General features: G+C 39.7%; 1 protein-coding gene across 1 annotated transcript in view; it reads right to left on the bottom strand.

The window, feature by feature from the left end:
- Positions 1-14,339, bottom strand: part of NALF1 (NALCN channel auxiliary factor 1) — a 603,580-nt gene extending 589,241 nt beyond the window's left edge. The window contains exon 1 of the mRNA XM_044287750.1: positions 13,605-14,339. Within this exon, the coding sequence (XP_044143685.1) occupies positions 13,605-14,339 (735 nt within the window). The remainder of the gene's footprint in view (positions 1-13,604) is intronic.
- Between the last annotated feature and the right edge of the window lie 3,853 nt (positions 14,340-18,192).

Raw genomic sequence — 18,192 nt, 5'->3', positions numbered from 1 at the left:
GAGGAACAGCTGCTGGTTGAACGAATGTTCATCCAGTATCTATTGAAGGCGTATGGCCAGTCTTTCTCTTGACATGGTCTCTAAGATGATGGCTCCCTAAAATGGGAAGTTAAACCATAACCCGGGTTACGGTGAGTGTACGACATCTAGGATCCCTGTTAATCCAGGGAATGAAGACCCCCAGGTTCCTCTGGTTTTTGTCTGAATTTCAGACTCCAACTTGGAAGAAGAATTACAACATAGCCCCTTTTCCAACTGTGGCTCCTTCATTCAAAAACCTTTGGAGTCTTGCAGTCGGTCCCCATAGATCAAGAAACACTGTTATATCTTAGCCATATGCTACTGCATACTTTGGTGAGGGGGAAAAAAAACTTTGTTCTATTAGTAATGAATATATGAAATAGAACCGAAAAATCTCAATACATTTGGGTAGTGTCCAGCTAAAGAAATGACAATAGTCATGCTCTATCTGTGCTCCACCACTGAGACCCACTCATTATCCTAGCAGTGATTCTATAAATTATGCCAATTCTCCTACCAAATTACACTAAATGTATTTGCACACATTATGCCACATTACTCCTGCCAAGATGGCATCCTTGCTGAACTGTGCCAACAGAAAGCACTCTGCAGTGCCTCCAATTGCTTAATGCATTCTGTACCTTTACAAAGGCTATTCCCTTATTGCCATTCTCGTGGATGTTCCCCTAATTATGAAATCAGGCATTGTGATGCCTATTATGCAAGACAGTTTTTCATTATTAAATAACACACCGATTTGGCACATTTCATATGGACAGGTTACAACCACTGGCAAACAATCCTATTACTATACATGACGCGTTAAGCAATTAAACACCACACTTCATCTGATTGCATACATTTGTATTAGTCTTTACAGGCAAGTACGACTTGTCTGCCAGTAGTCCTACAGGTGCTGTGCTGTGTTTTTGGTTCGGAAAATAAAATAAAAATAAAAAACTTTCGGTTTTTGCAACATCTGCATTTATTGTGCATTTTCTTCCAGCAAAGGGAAAACGCAGCAAATCTGAATAACGTTATTTACAACATAGAGTTACATTGAGGTAAGTTAAGTCTGCTGTGGATCTTCCCTTTAGGCCTCATGCACACGACCGTGGTTTGGTTCCGCATCTGAGCCGCAGTTTTTGTGGCTCGGGTGCGGACCCATTCACTTCAATGGCTGCCGCAAAAGATGCAGACAGCACTCCGTGTGCTGTCCGCATCCGTTACTCCCTTCCGTGGCCCCGCAAAAAAAAATAACACATCCTATTCTTGTCCGTTTTGCAGACAAGAATAGGCATTTCTACAATGGGCTGTAGGGCGTTGTGGAAAAAGATGCGGAAGCGTTGCGGGAACATGCGCGATTTTTCAGAGTGGAAATCTTGCCCGTGTGAAAGAGACCTAAGAAGCATTGTCTGTTGTATTCGTTGTGTGATTTATGCCTCTAAATTTTGGAGCAGATGCAATGCCAAAATTCTGGCAGCGGCCACATGGTGTTTGCAGCCACATTGAAAGCAATGGGAGGTAGCGCTGCAGTTCGTGTGGCCAGCAGTTTAATGCCGTGAATGCACCAAAAAGGGACATGTTCCTTCTTCGTGCGGTATTGAGAGAGGCGCCACTAAAAGGCAGATGTCTGCGCACAGTTTAGCTCCACTCAAGAGAAAAACCGCAGCAGAAACCATTATAGCTTTGTCTTGGTAGATTTTGACAGCATCAAAATCTACCTTGTGAATATACACTGGTGTATTTTTTTGTGTGTTTTTTTTTTCCAAAACAAATGTGTGAACAGTGTTTTTGGGCAGGCTTTTTCTTATACAATAGATTAAAAAATGCCTGAAAAAAAACGCCATTGTGTCAACACTTGTGTGGCCTGCATGGCATATTTTCCATAGACTATCAGCTAACATAGGCAGAAAACACGGGCTAACATCGTACCAAAAAATGCAAAAGTGCTGAAAAACATCATTAGGCTGGGTTCACAAGTGACTGAAAGTAAGCTCTTTGGAGGCCGTTTTTTAACGGATCAGTTTTTCAGTTTTTAGTTTCAGTAGTGTTTCCGGTTCCATTCCGTTTTTCCATGTTTTTTCCGTATGGCATATACAGTATACAGTAATTACCTAGAAAAAATTAGGCTGGGCATAAAATTTTCACTAGATGGTTCGGATACGGAAGACATACGGCGTACGGAATGTATGTGTTCCATTTTTTTTTAGGACCCTTTGACTTGAATGGAGCGCCAGAACGTGATTTGCGGACAATAATAGGACAAGACTTAAAATGTAGCGGAACGGAAATGCGGACATACGGAAACTGAATGCTCACGGAGTACATTCCGTTTTTTTTTGCGGACCCATAGAAATTAATGGTTCCGTATACCGACCGCATATGGAACGCAAAAAACGGTCTATATACGTAACGCAAAAAAAGTTCATGTGAACGAGCCCTAAAGGGGAGAAATCAGATTTTGCTGCGTATCTGCAGCAAAAGCCACAAAAACAAAATCACATGTATTACATGTGGAAAAGCCATCAGATTGCAAAGGGTGAAATCTGCAGGAGAAATCTGCTGTATAAATCGATTTCGAACCCACAATGTTACATCATTTCTGCTGCGTTTTTTATATGCAGCATGTGGATGAGAACATTATGAACTGCTCGTTTCCATGGTTATGACCACCCTGCAATCCAGCAGTGGTGGTGGTCGTGCTTGCACACTATAGGAAAATGCGCTAGCCAGGACCGTGGGAGCATACATTAGTAAGTGCCTTGTATTAACTTTATCGATAAATGCCACTTTCTGAAGTGAGACAACCCCTTTAAGGCTGCTACACATGTTTTTGTGTTTTTTAGTCACATCTTTTACACTTTTGGTGCATTTCTTGTGGGGGAAAAAAAACTCGTATGTAAGCTGAAGGTCTATAGGAAATAGGACATGCAGGACACAAAAACTTTTTCTTGCTATTGCCACTTTTTTCAGCAGGTGGCATTTATTTGTTTTTTTGCGTTCCTTTAAAAAAATGCAGCATACTGTATCATTTTTTCATATTTTTTCCATTTCTTTCACTAAAAACTGCCACAAAACCACAGCATAAAACCCAGGTGCCCTAAAAAAAATTGCATAAGTATAATCTATTGTTTTTTTTTTGTTTTGTTTTTATTACTAGAAAAAAAAAAGCCAGAGCAAAATGCATGTGTGTAAGGACCCTTAAACCTACAGTAAATGTGAATTCACCCTCAAAAAGATTTAAATTCAAAGTTTAACAAAACCAGGACTACATGTCCATCCGGTTGCCAGGGAACGCCTAATAAAATGATGGCGGCCATGTCCAGCAGCTGATTATTGACAGTAATAAAACAGTTTGAAATACCAATGACATTTCAAGCATTATAAATCCGGGCACCTGGGACTTGGCAGAAGTGTTTTTAGGATAAATGAGCACTACATAAAGTTCAGCATCTTTAGTTTTAAAGTTTTAACAGGTGTCCCCTGACACCTGAGGTGAAATATTTCAGGGATGACAACAGCTGGATACTTTCTTTGTGAGAAGGTCTTGAAAACGAAATGAACCAGGTAAACAAAGCTTAGAAATAAAAAAAACTATTACATGAAATAATACACATAAATCACTAGGTGAAGCCTACTGTATCTCCACTGACAATCTTCAATTAACTTAAATCCAATACCCCCTATTCCCATTTGACACTAAAGGTATTCAGAAAACTGATATACTGTATGTGGAATGTTTTTTTTCCCCTTCCAAAATGTACCTTGTATTTAATTTTTGCTAAATATCCTGCCTTCTTGACTATCCTTAAGCTCACGCCTGGTTGGCGGCTTTGCAAACATGGCTCCAACCTGTACATGGCTTCCTCCTTACACATGTATTCCATACAGCAGATCAGTCACCTCGTGTATTTCACACAGCAGACTAGTGTTGAGCGCGAATATTCGAATAGCAAATTTTTTCTCGAATATCGCAACTTCAAGAATTCGTTAATATTTCGAATATAGTGCTATATATTCGTTATAGCGAATATGTGTCATTTTTTCTATCTGAACACATGATTCCTCCTGCTTCTTGCTTGTAGGCCAATGAGTCATTGTCCCACAAGCAACTTAAGCAGGGAGGAATCATGACTTCAGATGGGAAAAAATGACGAATATTCTGAAAAACTAATATACAGCACTATATCAAATATATTCGTTTTTTAGAATATTCATATTTTTTTTTCAATGTGTACAGTTGTTTCACTTCGGCATACTCCTGACCAACAAGCGTCCCCGTCTCAGTGAGAAAACTCAGATCCGATGGTATATTCTAACCCCCAGGCGTTCCCATGGTGACGGGGACCCTTGCCGGGGAGGAAAATGCCAAAGTTAAAAAGTCAAAAAAACAAATATATTAGATATAGTGCTATATATTAGTTTTTTAGAATATTCGAAATATTCTAAAACAAGAATATATAGCAATATAGCGAATATTCGAAAAAACAAATGTAGAGCAATTTAGCTAATATAATGCTATAATCTTCTTTGTCTAATAGTTGTAATTTGCTCATCTGAAGTTCAGATTGGAAAGAAATTAAGACTATTAAAAAAAAAGATTATAGCACTATATTAGCAAAATTCCTCTATATTTGTATTTTGTTTTTTTTCGAATATTCGCTATATTGCTATATATTCTTGTTTTAGAATATTACGAATATTCTGAAAAACTAATATAGCACTATATTAGCTATATTGCTCTATATATTAGTTTTTTAGAATATTCAGCATTTTTTTCCATCTGAAGTCATGATTCCTTAAGTAACTTAAAGGGCTTCTGTCAGCCCACTAAACTTTTTTTTTTTTTTTGGTTAATAATAATCCCTATACTGCGAGCTCCCTATACATAAGTTAAATGATCATTTTGGTTCAGTAGAATTTGATAAAAAGCTATTTTTAAAATATGTAAATTACCTTGCTACCAGCAAGTAGGGCGGCTACTTGCTGGTAGCAGCCGCATCCTCCGATCCTAATGACGCCCCCTCCGCATTGTGATTGACAGGCCCAGGGAACGGAATCGTTCTCTGCTGGCCCTGCCTGTTTGCAATCAAAATCCGGCGCCTGCGCCGGGGCCGTACCTATCTTCAATGTGTGCAGGCGCACTGAGAGGCGGCCGCTCGCTCGGCCGCTCCATCCTCAATGCGCCTGCGCCGGGTGTAGATGTGACGTCATCGGCGCAGGCGCATTGAGGATGGAGCGGCCGAGCGAGCGGCCGCCTCTCAGTGCGCCTGAGCACATTGAAGATAGGTACGGCCGCGGCGCAGGCGCCGGATTTTGAATGCAAACAGGCAGGGCCAGCAGAGAACGATTCCGTTCCCTGGCCCTGTCAATCACAATGCGGAGGGGGCGTCATTAGGATCGGAGGATGCGGCTGCTACCAGCAAGTAGCCGGCCTACTTGCTGGTAGCAAGGTAATTTACATATTTTAAAAATAGCTTTTTATCAAATTCTACTGAACCAAAATGATTATTTAGCTTATGTATAGGGAGCTCGCAGTGTAGGGATTATTAGTAAACAAAAAAAAAAAACGGTTTAGTGGGCTGACAGAAGCCCTTTAAGCAGGGAGAAATCATGACTTCAGATGGAAAAAATTAAGAATATTCTAAAAAAACAAATATATAGAGTGCTAAATATTAGTTTTTGACCCACGCCTGTATTGATCACATAATATTCGCATATAACGCCATCATTACCTTGCCGATTTTTCGAGTAAAAAAAAAAGTAGAACTAATATTCTACAAAATATTCACAAAATATTGCAAATTCGAATATGACCCCTGCCGCTCATCACTACAGCAGACCAGTGACCTTGTATAGTCCATACAGTAGACCAGTGACCTTATGTATTCCATACAGCAGACCAGTGACCTTGTATAGTCCATACAGTAGACCAGTGACCTTATGTATTCCATACAGCAGACCAGTGACCTTGTCACGTAGCCTAGTCATGCAAAGATCTGGCGTTGTAGAAATACAGCACAAAATATATGAGGGGGGGGGGGGGAGTTATGTTATTCCTAGTTGCATGGCCAATTATGCCCAATGAAAAATATTACTTAATCCTGTAAATCCTCAGAAAGTAACCCACTGAAGAAGACTCATTTCCATTTTCAAGAACTGGTAAACCTGGCCGGGTTTTCAGGAAAACAAAATCACAACCAGTGACCAATAGCTCTGTACTGTGAATACTCAGGCAAAAAGTTTCCTTATTTCTGTTTTGTGGATATCGGCAAGTATGATGGGGGTGGAGGAGGGGGTGATACTAGAATTGACTGCATTAAAAAAAAAATTAACTTGTAAAACATGCCATGAAATATATACATTTTTCTACAAGCTTTTTTTTTTTTAAAGAAGTTTGTGTGGAAATACTTTAACATGACAAACCCAGAGAATGCTGCAATATGTATGTATATATATATATATATATATATATATATATTGATAGGAAATACCACTACAAAAAAAGTTATGTTTGTAAGGCATTTTATAATTTCCTATTGGATAACATGAAACATCTGGCTGCATCGGTTTGGGGTGCAAAAAAAAAAAAAAAAAACTTGTACAGATTTTAATTGACCTGTTGTACAAATTTTGAAAATCTGCAGCATGTCAATTGTTTCCCCACCTTCTGTAGAGTGGTTTTCCCTGTAGACTTCAATAGGCGTGTTAACATAAACAGAAAATCCACGCAAAAATCCACAACAAAAGGCACAACAAATTGCTGAGATATGTAAGATAAATAGTTTGCATTTATGTGCATTTTTTTTAGTGGTTTTGGTGCAGATTTCATACAGATTTTCTGCATAAAATCTGCACTGTGCACAGGTGTCCTTAGAGATGCAAAAAGTCCACGCTAACAGCCAATTAAAGAAACACAACCTAGGTAATGGACAAACAAATACATAAAAAATCATGGCCATTCACAGCCCTCAATCTCTACTTCTACTACAATTAATCCTGGGACATATAGTAAAGGGAACCTGTCATCAACTTTATTCTGACCTCACTGAGGGCAGCATAAAATAGTGACAGAAATGCTGTTTTCAGCGGTGTGTCACTCATGAGCTAAAAGTAAGTGGTTGATGAGAACCAGCATCATAATCATTGCAGCCCAGGCCTTGAAAAGAGTCACATCTACCTGAGAAGAGTCCTGGTTATTCCTAATCTCCTGCTCTCCCGCCCATCTGCTGATGGTTGGCAGTTCTCTCCTAGAGAGAAAGGGAGAAAACTAGGTAGAAGACTGTCAGTCATCAGCAGGTGGGCGGGGAGAGCAGGAGATCATGAATAACCAGGACTCTTCTCAGGTGGCCGGGGCTCTTTTCCAGGCCCAGTCTGCAATGATTGTGATGTTGGTTCTTGGCAACCACTTACTTTTAACTTTTAAATGACCGACCGCTGATATCAACTCGCCTGTCTCTACTTTATGCTGCCGTTAGTATGGGCAGCACAAATTTGATGACAGGTTTCCTTTAAGCCATCTTCTCTATGTGCCCCTACTTATGTCTGTCAGCAGTTTTGCATTGACAAAGCTGCTGACAGACTCCTTTTAACACCAGTGTTCTCAGTAGGATTTTTACCAATGGCAAACAGTGGGGGGAAGTTTATCTCTGTTTATGGTCATCAATTATTTCTAGGTTTAGTGTTGCTTTAGGAAGGACAGTTTTAAATATACAAATTACTTTTTCCAGTTATAAATATTTGTTTCTTAATTTCCTTTTAAACCATTTGTTCGCTTTTTGCCATTTTAATGGGCCTGCCTCTGCCCATCTACAAAGAAGCATGTTTCTACCAGTACATACAGAATAATGGAAGAACCAGGAAGATACAATCTAATAAATAGCAGGATTGCAATTATAATAAAATAAAATATATAATATATTATGAAGACACAAACCCTTCTTTCAACTTATATCTGCTTGGCTAATTGGTTGTCTAGATGAATAAATAACTGTCTCCCATGATAGTTCTGACCTAATAAACATAATTTGTAATAAAATGTCTCTAAATATTGGTGTTTGTGATTTCATTTTTAAAACTCGTTTACTGCGGTATGCTATTCTAATATAATGTAATTAACGGATATAATTTGTTTTCAGGAATACATTAAATTAACCTCAGCTACTTAATACGAAGCTTTTACAAAGAAATTTTACAGGGATATAAAACAAAGCTACATTTTATATTAACAAGAAATAAAGTGGATAAAGTCAGTACGAATCAATCTAATTACATCAATCTGAGTAAAACTAAAGAGAATCTTCATTATCCAATTACAGAGCATACGAAATATCGACACTGCATTTTTATATAATTTTTATCAGAATGGAGCTGCCCATTATACAATTTGCTAATTATACATTTTCCCAGCTGTACACCGGAAATGCCACATTTATTATCTATATAAATATGGTCTGAAAAGTGTCAGAGATGAGCGAATCGCTCTAAATCTGATTTGGGTTCGGTTCAGCCAAATCGGTTGACTGACGATTCAGGTCCAAGTAGATTCTACCCAAAAGCACTGCAATTGGCCTGAAAATCTGACCATAACACGTTGAGGTCACCTAGATCTCATATTTTTTTATCTCTAATCTCTCGCTCTTTTCTTTATTTTTTTTCCATATTTTTCCTAGCTTCTCTCCTTCTTTTTCTCACTTTTGCTATCACTCACTCTCTTTCTACAAACTGAATCACCAAACATTTGGATACAAATGCAACTCGAATTTTTGCAAAATTTGTGTTGAATTTGATTTGTTTACAATCCATTCCCATGAGTCTATTGTCCGTTACAATGATCAAGAATCATCACTGCGCTTTAGGATATTACTTAGTTACATTGTGTTATTAGGAAATTATTTTGTTTTATTTTCAATATAATCTACAACTGAAATGCTTCCATTAAAACCAGAATCTTCATTAAAGTGAAGAGTAAAAAGCAGGCATCGCTTACACATTTCAGGCTATTTCAGTAGCCATTGCAGTTGTGGAGAACATCATTACAAGTCTGTGGAGTCCAGGCTCTCCGGACCATGACATGTGTGGTCCAGGGGAGGTAAGAAAGTGTCTACAGGTCTGCTGAAGCTCGTGAAGGATGGTTGCTTATTATTGGTTATTGTTTCATTGTAGCAAAGTTCATTCTTCAAAATGTTGGCATTGGATGAAGATTACTTTTTAATGTGTCTAAAGAGGCTAAATAGTAGTATTAATATGCAGTACACTGAATATTCTTTGCAATTTAAAAGGTAATTTTATTTATTAATTTCACAATAAAAGGTTCATGATCCAGTTTATAGGAAATTACCACAGAAACTCCAAGCCGCTGAAGAAGGTCCCTATGGACCAAAACGTCCGGCTCACATATGGATAGTGGTTACACAACATTTAATTTCCTATAAACTGAACTGTGAAAATCAATAAATAAAATTACCTTTAAATTGCAAAGAATATTCTGTGTGCCGCATATTTATACTACTGTTGGATGAACGTCGGGTCTTTGCTGGCACCGGGACGAGCAAACTGTGTGCGGTACTCCATTCTCCACTATAAAAGCTCTAAAAACTAAATCAGTATCTGATTGGTGTGGGTCCAACTCCCAGAACCCCCCACCGGTCAGCTGTTTGAAGAGACCACGGTGCCCCTATGAGCACCCTGGCCTCTTCCTAGGCCTGTGATGTCATGTTTATCAGTCACGTGGCCTAGTAAATGGACCTGTGCTGCAATTTTAAGCACAGCCGCTATGCAATGGACAGCGTAGTGGAGTGAGTGGCCTCTTTAAACAGCCTATAGGTGGGGGTCCCAGGTGTCCCCCACCGATCAGATACTCAGTCACATATTGTCATGCTAGGTCATTGCTGGAGCCAGGTAAACAAAGACAGGTTGTGTGTCAGGGAAGCATCTGCATGGGAGCAGTAGCAAATGGGTAAAATTATAATTATTTTTGCCATTTGCATTACTGAAATAAATGAACTTTTGCACGATATTCTAATTTTTTGGAGTTTCAGCTGCATATCCAAAAATAAGCAACTGAGCACTATATAATAAGCAAAAAATAGACATACCTGCAGTTTTGAAGAATTGGGAAAAGCAGTGAATTAAAATCCATATTCTTTATTAATCCATCTTTACAAACCTTCTAAACTTACACTAGAGAGACTCTAGTGGACGTCTGGAATATTTTTAAAGACAGATTAATAAAGAATATGGATTTTAATTGCGTGCTGGAGATTTTGCCATTTCTACAAAACTGCAAGTTCGCCTGTGTCTGAGCTAGCAGTATTGTTTCCTCCTGTCACCCTTTGCAAGTGTAGTGACCATACATCTTATCCAGGATTTACGGTGAGCATACCACATTTCATTATTTCTTTTTACTTATTGACAGAGACATTCTGCGCCAAACAGTACTTTTTTGGAAAGCACGATTTATGTCAACGACACCTTTTGGAGAAGACTGTTATGGTGATTTCAAGATACAAAAGTCTCTGACCAACATTGACACAGTGAGGCACACACCCATGATGTTTTGTCATGTGCCTCTTTGACATTACCACATCTAGAAACAATATACAGTACAATGGAATAATAAACCGTTAATAATAAAATTATCTTCCAGTAACCAAAGTATAAAGAAGATCTTATAAGTGTTCACTAAATGCTCAGGAGAGCCTACATTGTATGCCGTACGTTTGATATAAAGGCATTTTACAGTATCAACAATCCATTCATAGCAGTAACCTGTAGTAACTGGCATTTCAAAACAATGAACATATGCTACTGGTATTGTATTTACTTAGAAATGTATATAAAGGACACGATTATACAACTGATAATACATCTCCTTCCAAATGAATATAAAGAATACGTGTTTATACAACTCATAATACATCTCCTTCCAAATGTATATATAGAACATGCATTTATAACAACTGATGTTACATCTACTTCCAAATAAATATATAGAACACGTTTCTACAAAAGATATTGAGGGAGATTTATCAAACTGGTGTAAAGTAGAACTGGCTTAGTTGCCCTTAGCAACCAATCAGATTCCACCTTTCATCTTTCACAGCTCCTTTGGAAAATGAAAGGCGGAATCTGATTGGTTGCTATGTTCTACTTTACACCAGTTTGATAAATCTCCTCCATTGTATCTACTTTCAAATGTACATATTGAACATGTGTTTCTACAACTGATACTATAGTTACTTTCAAATGTACACATTGGACACTTGTTTATATTGTATCTCCTCAAAAAAGTTTATAGAACAAAAGTGTATCTTTTTAAACAAATCTCCATTATTCTAATGAGGTTATGAGAGGAAAGGCAACATCTCACAGCTGTGCTTTTACTGCAGGATTATAAGACAATTAGAATGCACATCATTTACTTCCATAACATCATAGGAAACGAGATTACATCATTTCAGCTATGGATACATATGTCAGCTCTGCATAGACATACGGTTACTTCCCAATGCTTTCAGCTTTGCTGTGTGATACCCCATACATAGAAGACATGTTTTAAAAAGTAATGTGAGCCAGCCAATGGTAAGACACCAATGATAAACCTAAAAAGCAAAGCAACACCTTCAATTTCACAGACATGAAACTAGAGCCCTCAAGAATGATGGCCAATGGATGGAATTGTCAAGGGCGAAACCATTCTCATCAGATATTACTAAACCTCTAATTCTTATATTCTTCTCACGCCAGTGAACAATGTCTTATGTATAATAATAAATGAAAGTAACCATGGGTTGTAAACATAAAAGTGTACATAAAGTGTATGGATAACAAACACACCTCAGATCCTAAGCCTGGCACACACATGACAGTATTTTACCTTCTGTAGCAGTTGTTGAGAAAATAAACAATCTGGTTGGCAAAGCTCCAGACTGCTTCAAGTTTCTACTTCCCAGCTTTTTGTACATAAAGCATGGGCTAAGTCCTCACCAATGTGGCAGGAAGTGCATTTAGATACATAGATTGCACTAGAGCATTTCCACAAGGTTATACATTAGCCAGCAGGAAGCTACTGTGTTTGGGAAGTCCTCAATCATGAAAAGTTGATTCCCACTAAACTTCTGCCTTGACCCATAGCATCATGTTCTAATGGCATAACTGTGTAGAACCTGTTGACCTCAGGACTCATTTCAGTAGAGAGCAGTACCAGATACTTCGATTAGCCCAACATTCTCATGTCTAAGCATACAACCAATGCCCTATAACTAAGCACAGCCCCAAGGCCACAGTCACTGATGCTGCAAGGTTCAGTACCTTACTTCAGGCTTTCAGCACCATGGACAGCAACTGAATTTCAGCTTGAATCTGGGCTAGATAACTGTTCCATACAATATCAATGATCCACAACATCCCAAGAAAATATAGTAATGGCAGTCTGATCATATTAAAGCTGTAAAATGCAAAAGGAAACAAAATAACTGATCATAAAAAAAATATACCTCCCCATTACACTAACATACGAACAGCAAACACAATGTATGAAACCTACCAGGGATTTCTGTGTAAGGAGGCCCTGATATGAACCCCTACTCACAAGAAGGCCTGATAGCATATCCTTCTTTGCAGGCCTTCCGCCTGTGCTTGGAAAGTCCAATTCACCACATCATGGGATCATATAGGAGTGAATGCATCAGTCATCTCATTATACATACTGTATATGCGCATTGTTATGTGCATATATATTCTTCATATCTGGTGTTGTTCACAATCTGATCATACAGCGAATGTCATTGTACATGGTAATGAATTGCTAATACACTGCATAGTAATGAAGCTAATAATTAATGCCAAGGAGGTTAATAAAGGGGAGGGGGGGGGAGCATTCAAATAACACATCACAATGCTGCACAACAGTATACATTCAATACTATTTCTTTTAGCAGTTGTTCCTATATGTAAATCCATACAGTGCTAGAGCAATAAACCAGTCTATCTGCCACAGATCTGTGGTCACCATGAAAGTCCTGTGTGCTGAAACTGCTATTCTTCTAAAGCCTTTAATAAGAGGCCCAAAACCAGCACTGCACCAAGAGCACAACTGCAAGCTGCTATGCTAATCTCTTAATCTTTATATGCAAATAGTCTCAGTTTTAAAGAATTCCTTCATAAGCACATAAAACACCATAAAAACTGCCTGTGAGCCTCTCAGAGATATTACATATGGTAATCCTCAGCGCCAGATGTATACCACTGTTCAAAAGAAACCAATGTGCCCATAGATAATGCAACAATCAAGGTATTTGCTCATAGATGCAGAATCTTGCAAGCATCAGTCTCTAGCCAGGGGAGCTCAGGCCACAGTCAAGCCTTGCAGTAGTCCCATCACATCCAAGCAAAGCTCTAGACTGCTCACCAGTAGCAAGCAGCACATCCATATGGAACAGGACTATGTAATGCACAGTGAGACATAATTACTTTCTCAAGTATTAAACATCAGCTGTCAGTCCCTGGATGTCAACTTCTATCATGTCCAAGAAGCTTGGCCAGCCAAATACAGGCAGAAGAAGAACCCAATGTCCTACCTTGCAGTCTTCAGAGCAGGATTTGACCGAATACTCATCCGATTGTAAATATTTCTGTAGCAAAACTTCAAATTCTTCATATTTCTCCTGAGCATGCTGGTCATGGCCTTTATAAGCCTGGACGCATTGCCTACAACCAGCGACATCCCCATTCTCCACCATGTCCCCACTACAGTTCAAAGTGTCCGTATCTGAGAAGCCAGAAAACAAATCTGAAAGTGTATAGGAATTACAAAAGGGAAGGTAAAAATGACTCAAGTTGAAGTGAGAAGGCTTACTCCATGAGCCCTCACTCAAGTTCCCACAGACAGACTCAGCATCATCAACAAGGTAACATTGACCAAAAGGACTATGCGGGGAACAGGTTTCTGGCGGAGGTTTGGTAGAATTTCCTAGAAAAATAGCTTTTTTGCCTTGGCTAAGGCTCTCTTGAGATGATTGAAGGGTAGATGAGAGTGAAGGTCCTTCCACTGATGATGGGAATTGATCAGCCATGCTAGGTGGTGGTGACATTAAGGTGCCCTGCTCTTTGTCTCTGGTCCTTATCAATTTCGCCTCAGCGCAGAACCACAAATGATCAGAAAGCAGAACTGTGAAAAACAAGAGAGATGCTAAAGACAGTCGCCATTTCTGAGCCCTCTCCGAATCAGTGAAAGGTTTCTCGTTCTCCCGGGGTGCAAACCAGATTTTGGAGCTGTCATCAAACTGCCGACACATCCAAGCACCCCTGGTCATATTTTGGGAAGGCGCAGCTCTGGCTGACTCCACCGTGAGGGCTCCTTGGCCAGGGTGACCACAATAGTCATTGACTTGAGGATTGATTGGCTTGTTTGCTGCCTTCCTTATCTTCCTTATACAGAGCAGCGATCAGCTAGATCCATCCACTTAGAGGGAATGAAGACAGGGACCCAGGCATTGTCACAGCACGGTTCTTCTCCATAGCACTCCTGAGAGAAGCCTCCTTCCTCCTGCCTGCATGCCTCTTCCCTGCCCTTCCTCTCAATGATTGCAGCTGATCAACCGGGCGTCTTCTCCTTGTGGAACTGGGCGGAATACCCTGGGTTTTGCCTCCTGATGGCCACAGTCATCTTGGTCCTCTGCTAAGTTGCCGCCATCTTCGTCCTGAAACACTTTTTGGGGGGAGCTCGCTCTTCTGCGTCATCCCCGGCACCCAGATCTCTCTATCCTGGCGCATTGGCAGCGCTGGGCTGGAGGAGCAGAAGAAGGAGAAGGGGAAGCTCGGGAGGTGGAGGCACAGGAGAGGACTCACTGGATCAGCCTCTGCAGCAGCAACTTGTGTGCCACATGCCACATTGCTGGGGCTCATAGACCTGGGAGGAGAGAAGGTGCTCCTCAGCAGCAGGAGCAGGGCAGTGTGTGCGGGTCAGGCTAGCCCTGCTCTCTGCTATACCCTGCACCATCCTGTCACTGCTTCATACACAGCATGCACTGTGCAGTACAACATGTGCAGCCTGACAGCACAGAGAAATCAGGTAGTGCACAGAGAACAGCCCAGCCAGTCACACAGGTAAACAGGTGCTCAACTCTCTCTCATCTATGTAATATAGCTATCTATTATCTATCTATCTAATATCTATCTATTTAATATCTATCTAATATCTATCTATCTATGTCTTTCTAGCTTTCTGTCTATCTCTAACATCTATCTATCTAATGTCTCTCTCTCTATCTATCTATCTATCTATCTATCTAATGTCTCTCTATCTATCTATCTATCTATTTATCTATCTATATGTCTATCTATATGTCTATCTAACATCTATCTATCTATCTATCTAATGTCTATATATCTATCAAATATCTATCTATCTATCTATCTATCTATCTATCTAATGTCTATCTATATATATATATATATATATATATATATATATATCTAATATCTATCTATCTATATGTCTATCTATCTAATATCTATCTATCTATCTAATATCTATCTATCTATGGATCTAGCTTTGGTGTAACAATGCCTGGTTAGAATGCATCTCCATAGCCATACATCACAGATCACTCCCCTTCACTTTTGCTGGCCTGACAGTGCACTGTGTCCATGTGCTGCACTCTGTGTGATTAATCTCCAGTCCCTTTGCTCCTGCAGTGATTCAGTATTTTTTATCTGCTAATATTTTCCCTCATGCAAGTTGTGTGAGGCACAGACTTCCGCAGCATCTGCTGTTTGCTTGTTGCTGCTGCTGCAGTCCTATTCTCTGCTGCCCCATAGTGTTACATTCTCACATACTGAGAAATACATCACACATGCAACCATTCTCTGATGGTGAAGCCTTGAGAAGAATCATATATCTCAGTGTGCTATTGAGAATGAATTATTGTGGGCTTGTGTATATAGTGCAGTATATAGTGTAGTGGTATATTGGTAGCAGTGCATTTAATACCAGGAGGCTCTCTAAAGCTGTAGGAGCCCCTATGACAGCATCAGCTGACTGCCTCTGCTGTGCAGTTATACATAAAGGGGGTTTAGCCCATGGCTGACAAATCCTGGCCAATAAAAACAGCAATAAAACACAGAAACCCCCTGTAACAGTGTAGAATTCCAGTGCCGTGGAAGATCAAAGCTGTGTGTCTGTGCTCAAGGTAAACGGAGAATTTGTGAATGAATAGTGACACATACTAATCACCAGCCATGTGCAGAGCTGTAAGAGTCATCTAGTCCATTGATTCTCTAGGAAGTGAATCAGCCTGATTCACTGCAAATCTTAAAGTCTATGTACAGCTATGGGCATTCTGTTTTATTTGTATTGCTTTGTACTCAATTGGTCTTTATTAAAATTTTGAGCCCTTTTCTCTGTACAGCCTTGGGATTCTCTAGTAGTATGCTCTGTAGTTTTACTGCTTCAGCTGATGGCTCTTTTTCTCTGATCTTATAAGCCTTCATTATAGCACAATTCTTATTTTACTAATAAGAATGCGGCTTAAATAAGTGTTTATGACCTTTTAGTTATTTAGAGATAACGTCTGAAGGTCTATAGGCAATAAGGAGATAAAACTTAACTTTTATTTAATGATAGGATAAAATCACCACACTACACAAAGGGACATACAAAACATAATTGTCATATCATGATATACCTAGACTATATTAGTCCAGGGCACAATTCTCACAAGGCCCTCCAGTAATACTGGAGAAAAAACTACCAGTATTGGAACAATCTCACCCAAGAAGTGCAGCAAATCCTCAATTGGATGTAGATGGTTCACGAACCCCAGGAGTGATGTAGAGACCTGATGTGCTCACTGAATGGATGCTAACTCACCGCCAGGTAATTCTGATAGTGTTGACTGTAGAACAGGCAAACCGGCGGGTGCGTCTTGTACTTTGGATAGAGATGGCAGCAGGAACCACTAGCCCTAAATCACCCTAAGGTCAGGGAAGTGGACTAGGAATACCCTGCCTATCTACACAGAGCACTCGCCCCGAAAAGGGCGACTCCGTCCAGATACCTCACCTTAAACCTGGGCAATGACCCTATATACACTAAGAAGAAAAAGTTCCCGACGTGCCACGTTTCGTGTAAACAACTCATCAGGGGAAATATAAAGAAGCACGATATGCTGGGTACATAGTAAATCAAGTAGGGTATGCTGAGTACATATTAAATTGAAGCAAATGTTGCTTGATGAAAAACAGGGGGGGAGGGAGCCCAGAAAAAAGGAGGGTTTCAAAATAAAAACATAAACAATAGTAATGGGAAGAAGGGGTAATTAACCCAGAAAATTCCCACAAAAATCCCTAGGACAGTGGAATCATCTGGAACTTTTTCTGCTTAGGGTTTATTAGGGTCATTGTCTGGGTTTAGGGTCAGGTATCCGGGCGGGGTCGCCCCTTTCAGGGTGAGGGCTCTGTGTAGATAGGCAGGGTATTTCTAGTCCCCTCCCCCAACCTTAGGGTGATTTAGGGCTAGTGGTTCCTGCTGCCATCTCTATCCAAAGTACAAGACGCACCCGCCGGTTTGCCTGTTCTACAGTCAACACTATCAGAATTGCCTGGCCGTTAGCATCCATTCAGTGAGCACATAAGGTCTCTACATCATTCCTGGGGTTCGTGAACCATCTACATCCAATTGAGGATTCGCTGCACTTCTTGGGTGAGATTGTTCCAATGGGCCTTGTGAGAATTGAGCTCTGGACCAATATAGTCTAGGAATATCATGATATGACAATTATGTTTTGTATGTCCCTTTGTGTAGTGTGGTGATTTTATCCTATGATTAAGTACAAATTTAGTTTCATCTTCTTATTGCCTATAGACCTTCAGACATTTTCAGATTTGGGGAGTTTTCTATAAGTGAAACAATTTGTCTCTTCATTTTTGTGTATCATTTTAATTTAGAGATAAGGTTTATTATATGATCGTATAAATCACAGAAAAAAAAAGCACCAAACGGATATGCCACTGACTATACTAGCTAGTCATACAAGCAGATATTAAAAGCTGAGACGTTTGCCAATATATTCCTGTCAGGAACACATCGGAGCCCATCATGCATTGCACCACGTTGAGGTCTCTCAGCATGGCAAGGGTCTCACCACTACGCTAACTATGGTGTGA

The sequence above is a fragment of the Bufo gargarizans genome, chromosome 3, assembly GCF_014858855.1.
Source record: "Bufo gargarizans isolate SCDJY-AF-19 chromosome 3, ASM1485885v1, whole genome shotgun sequence".
Taxonomy (NCBI): Eukaryota; Metazoa; Chordata; class Amphibia; order Anura; family Bufonidae; genus Bufo; species Bufo gargarizans.
The sequence above is the reverse complement of the archived record's forward strand: the minus strand, read 5'-3'. Positions and strand labels throughout refer to the sequence as shown.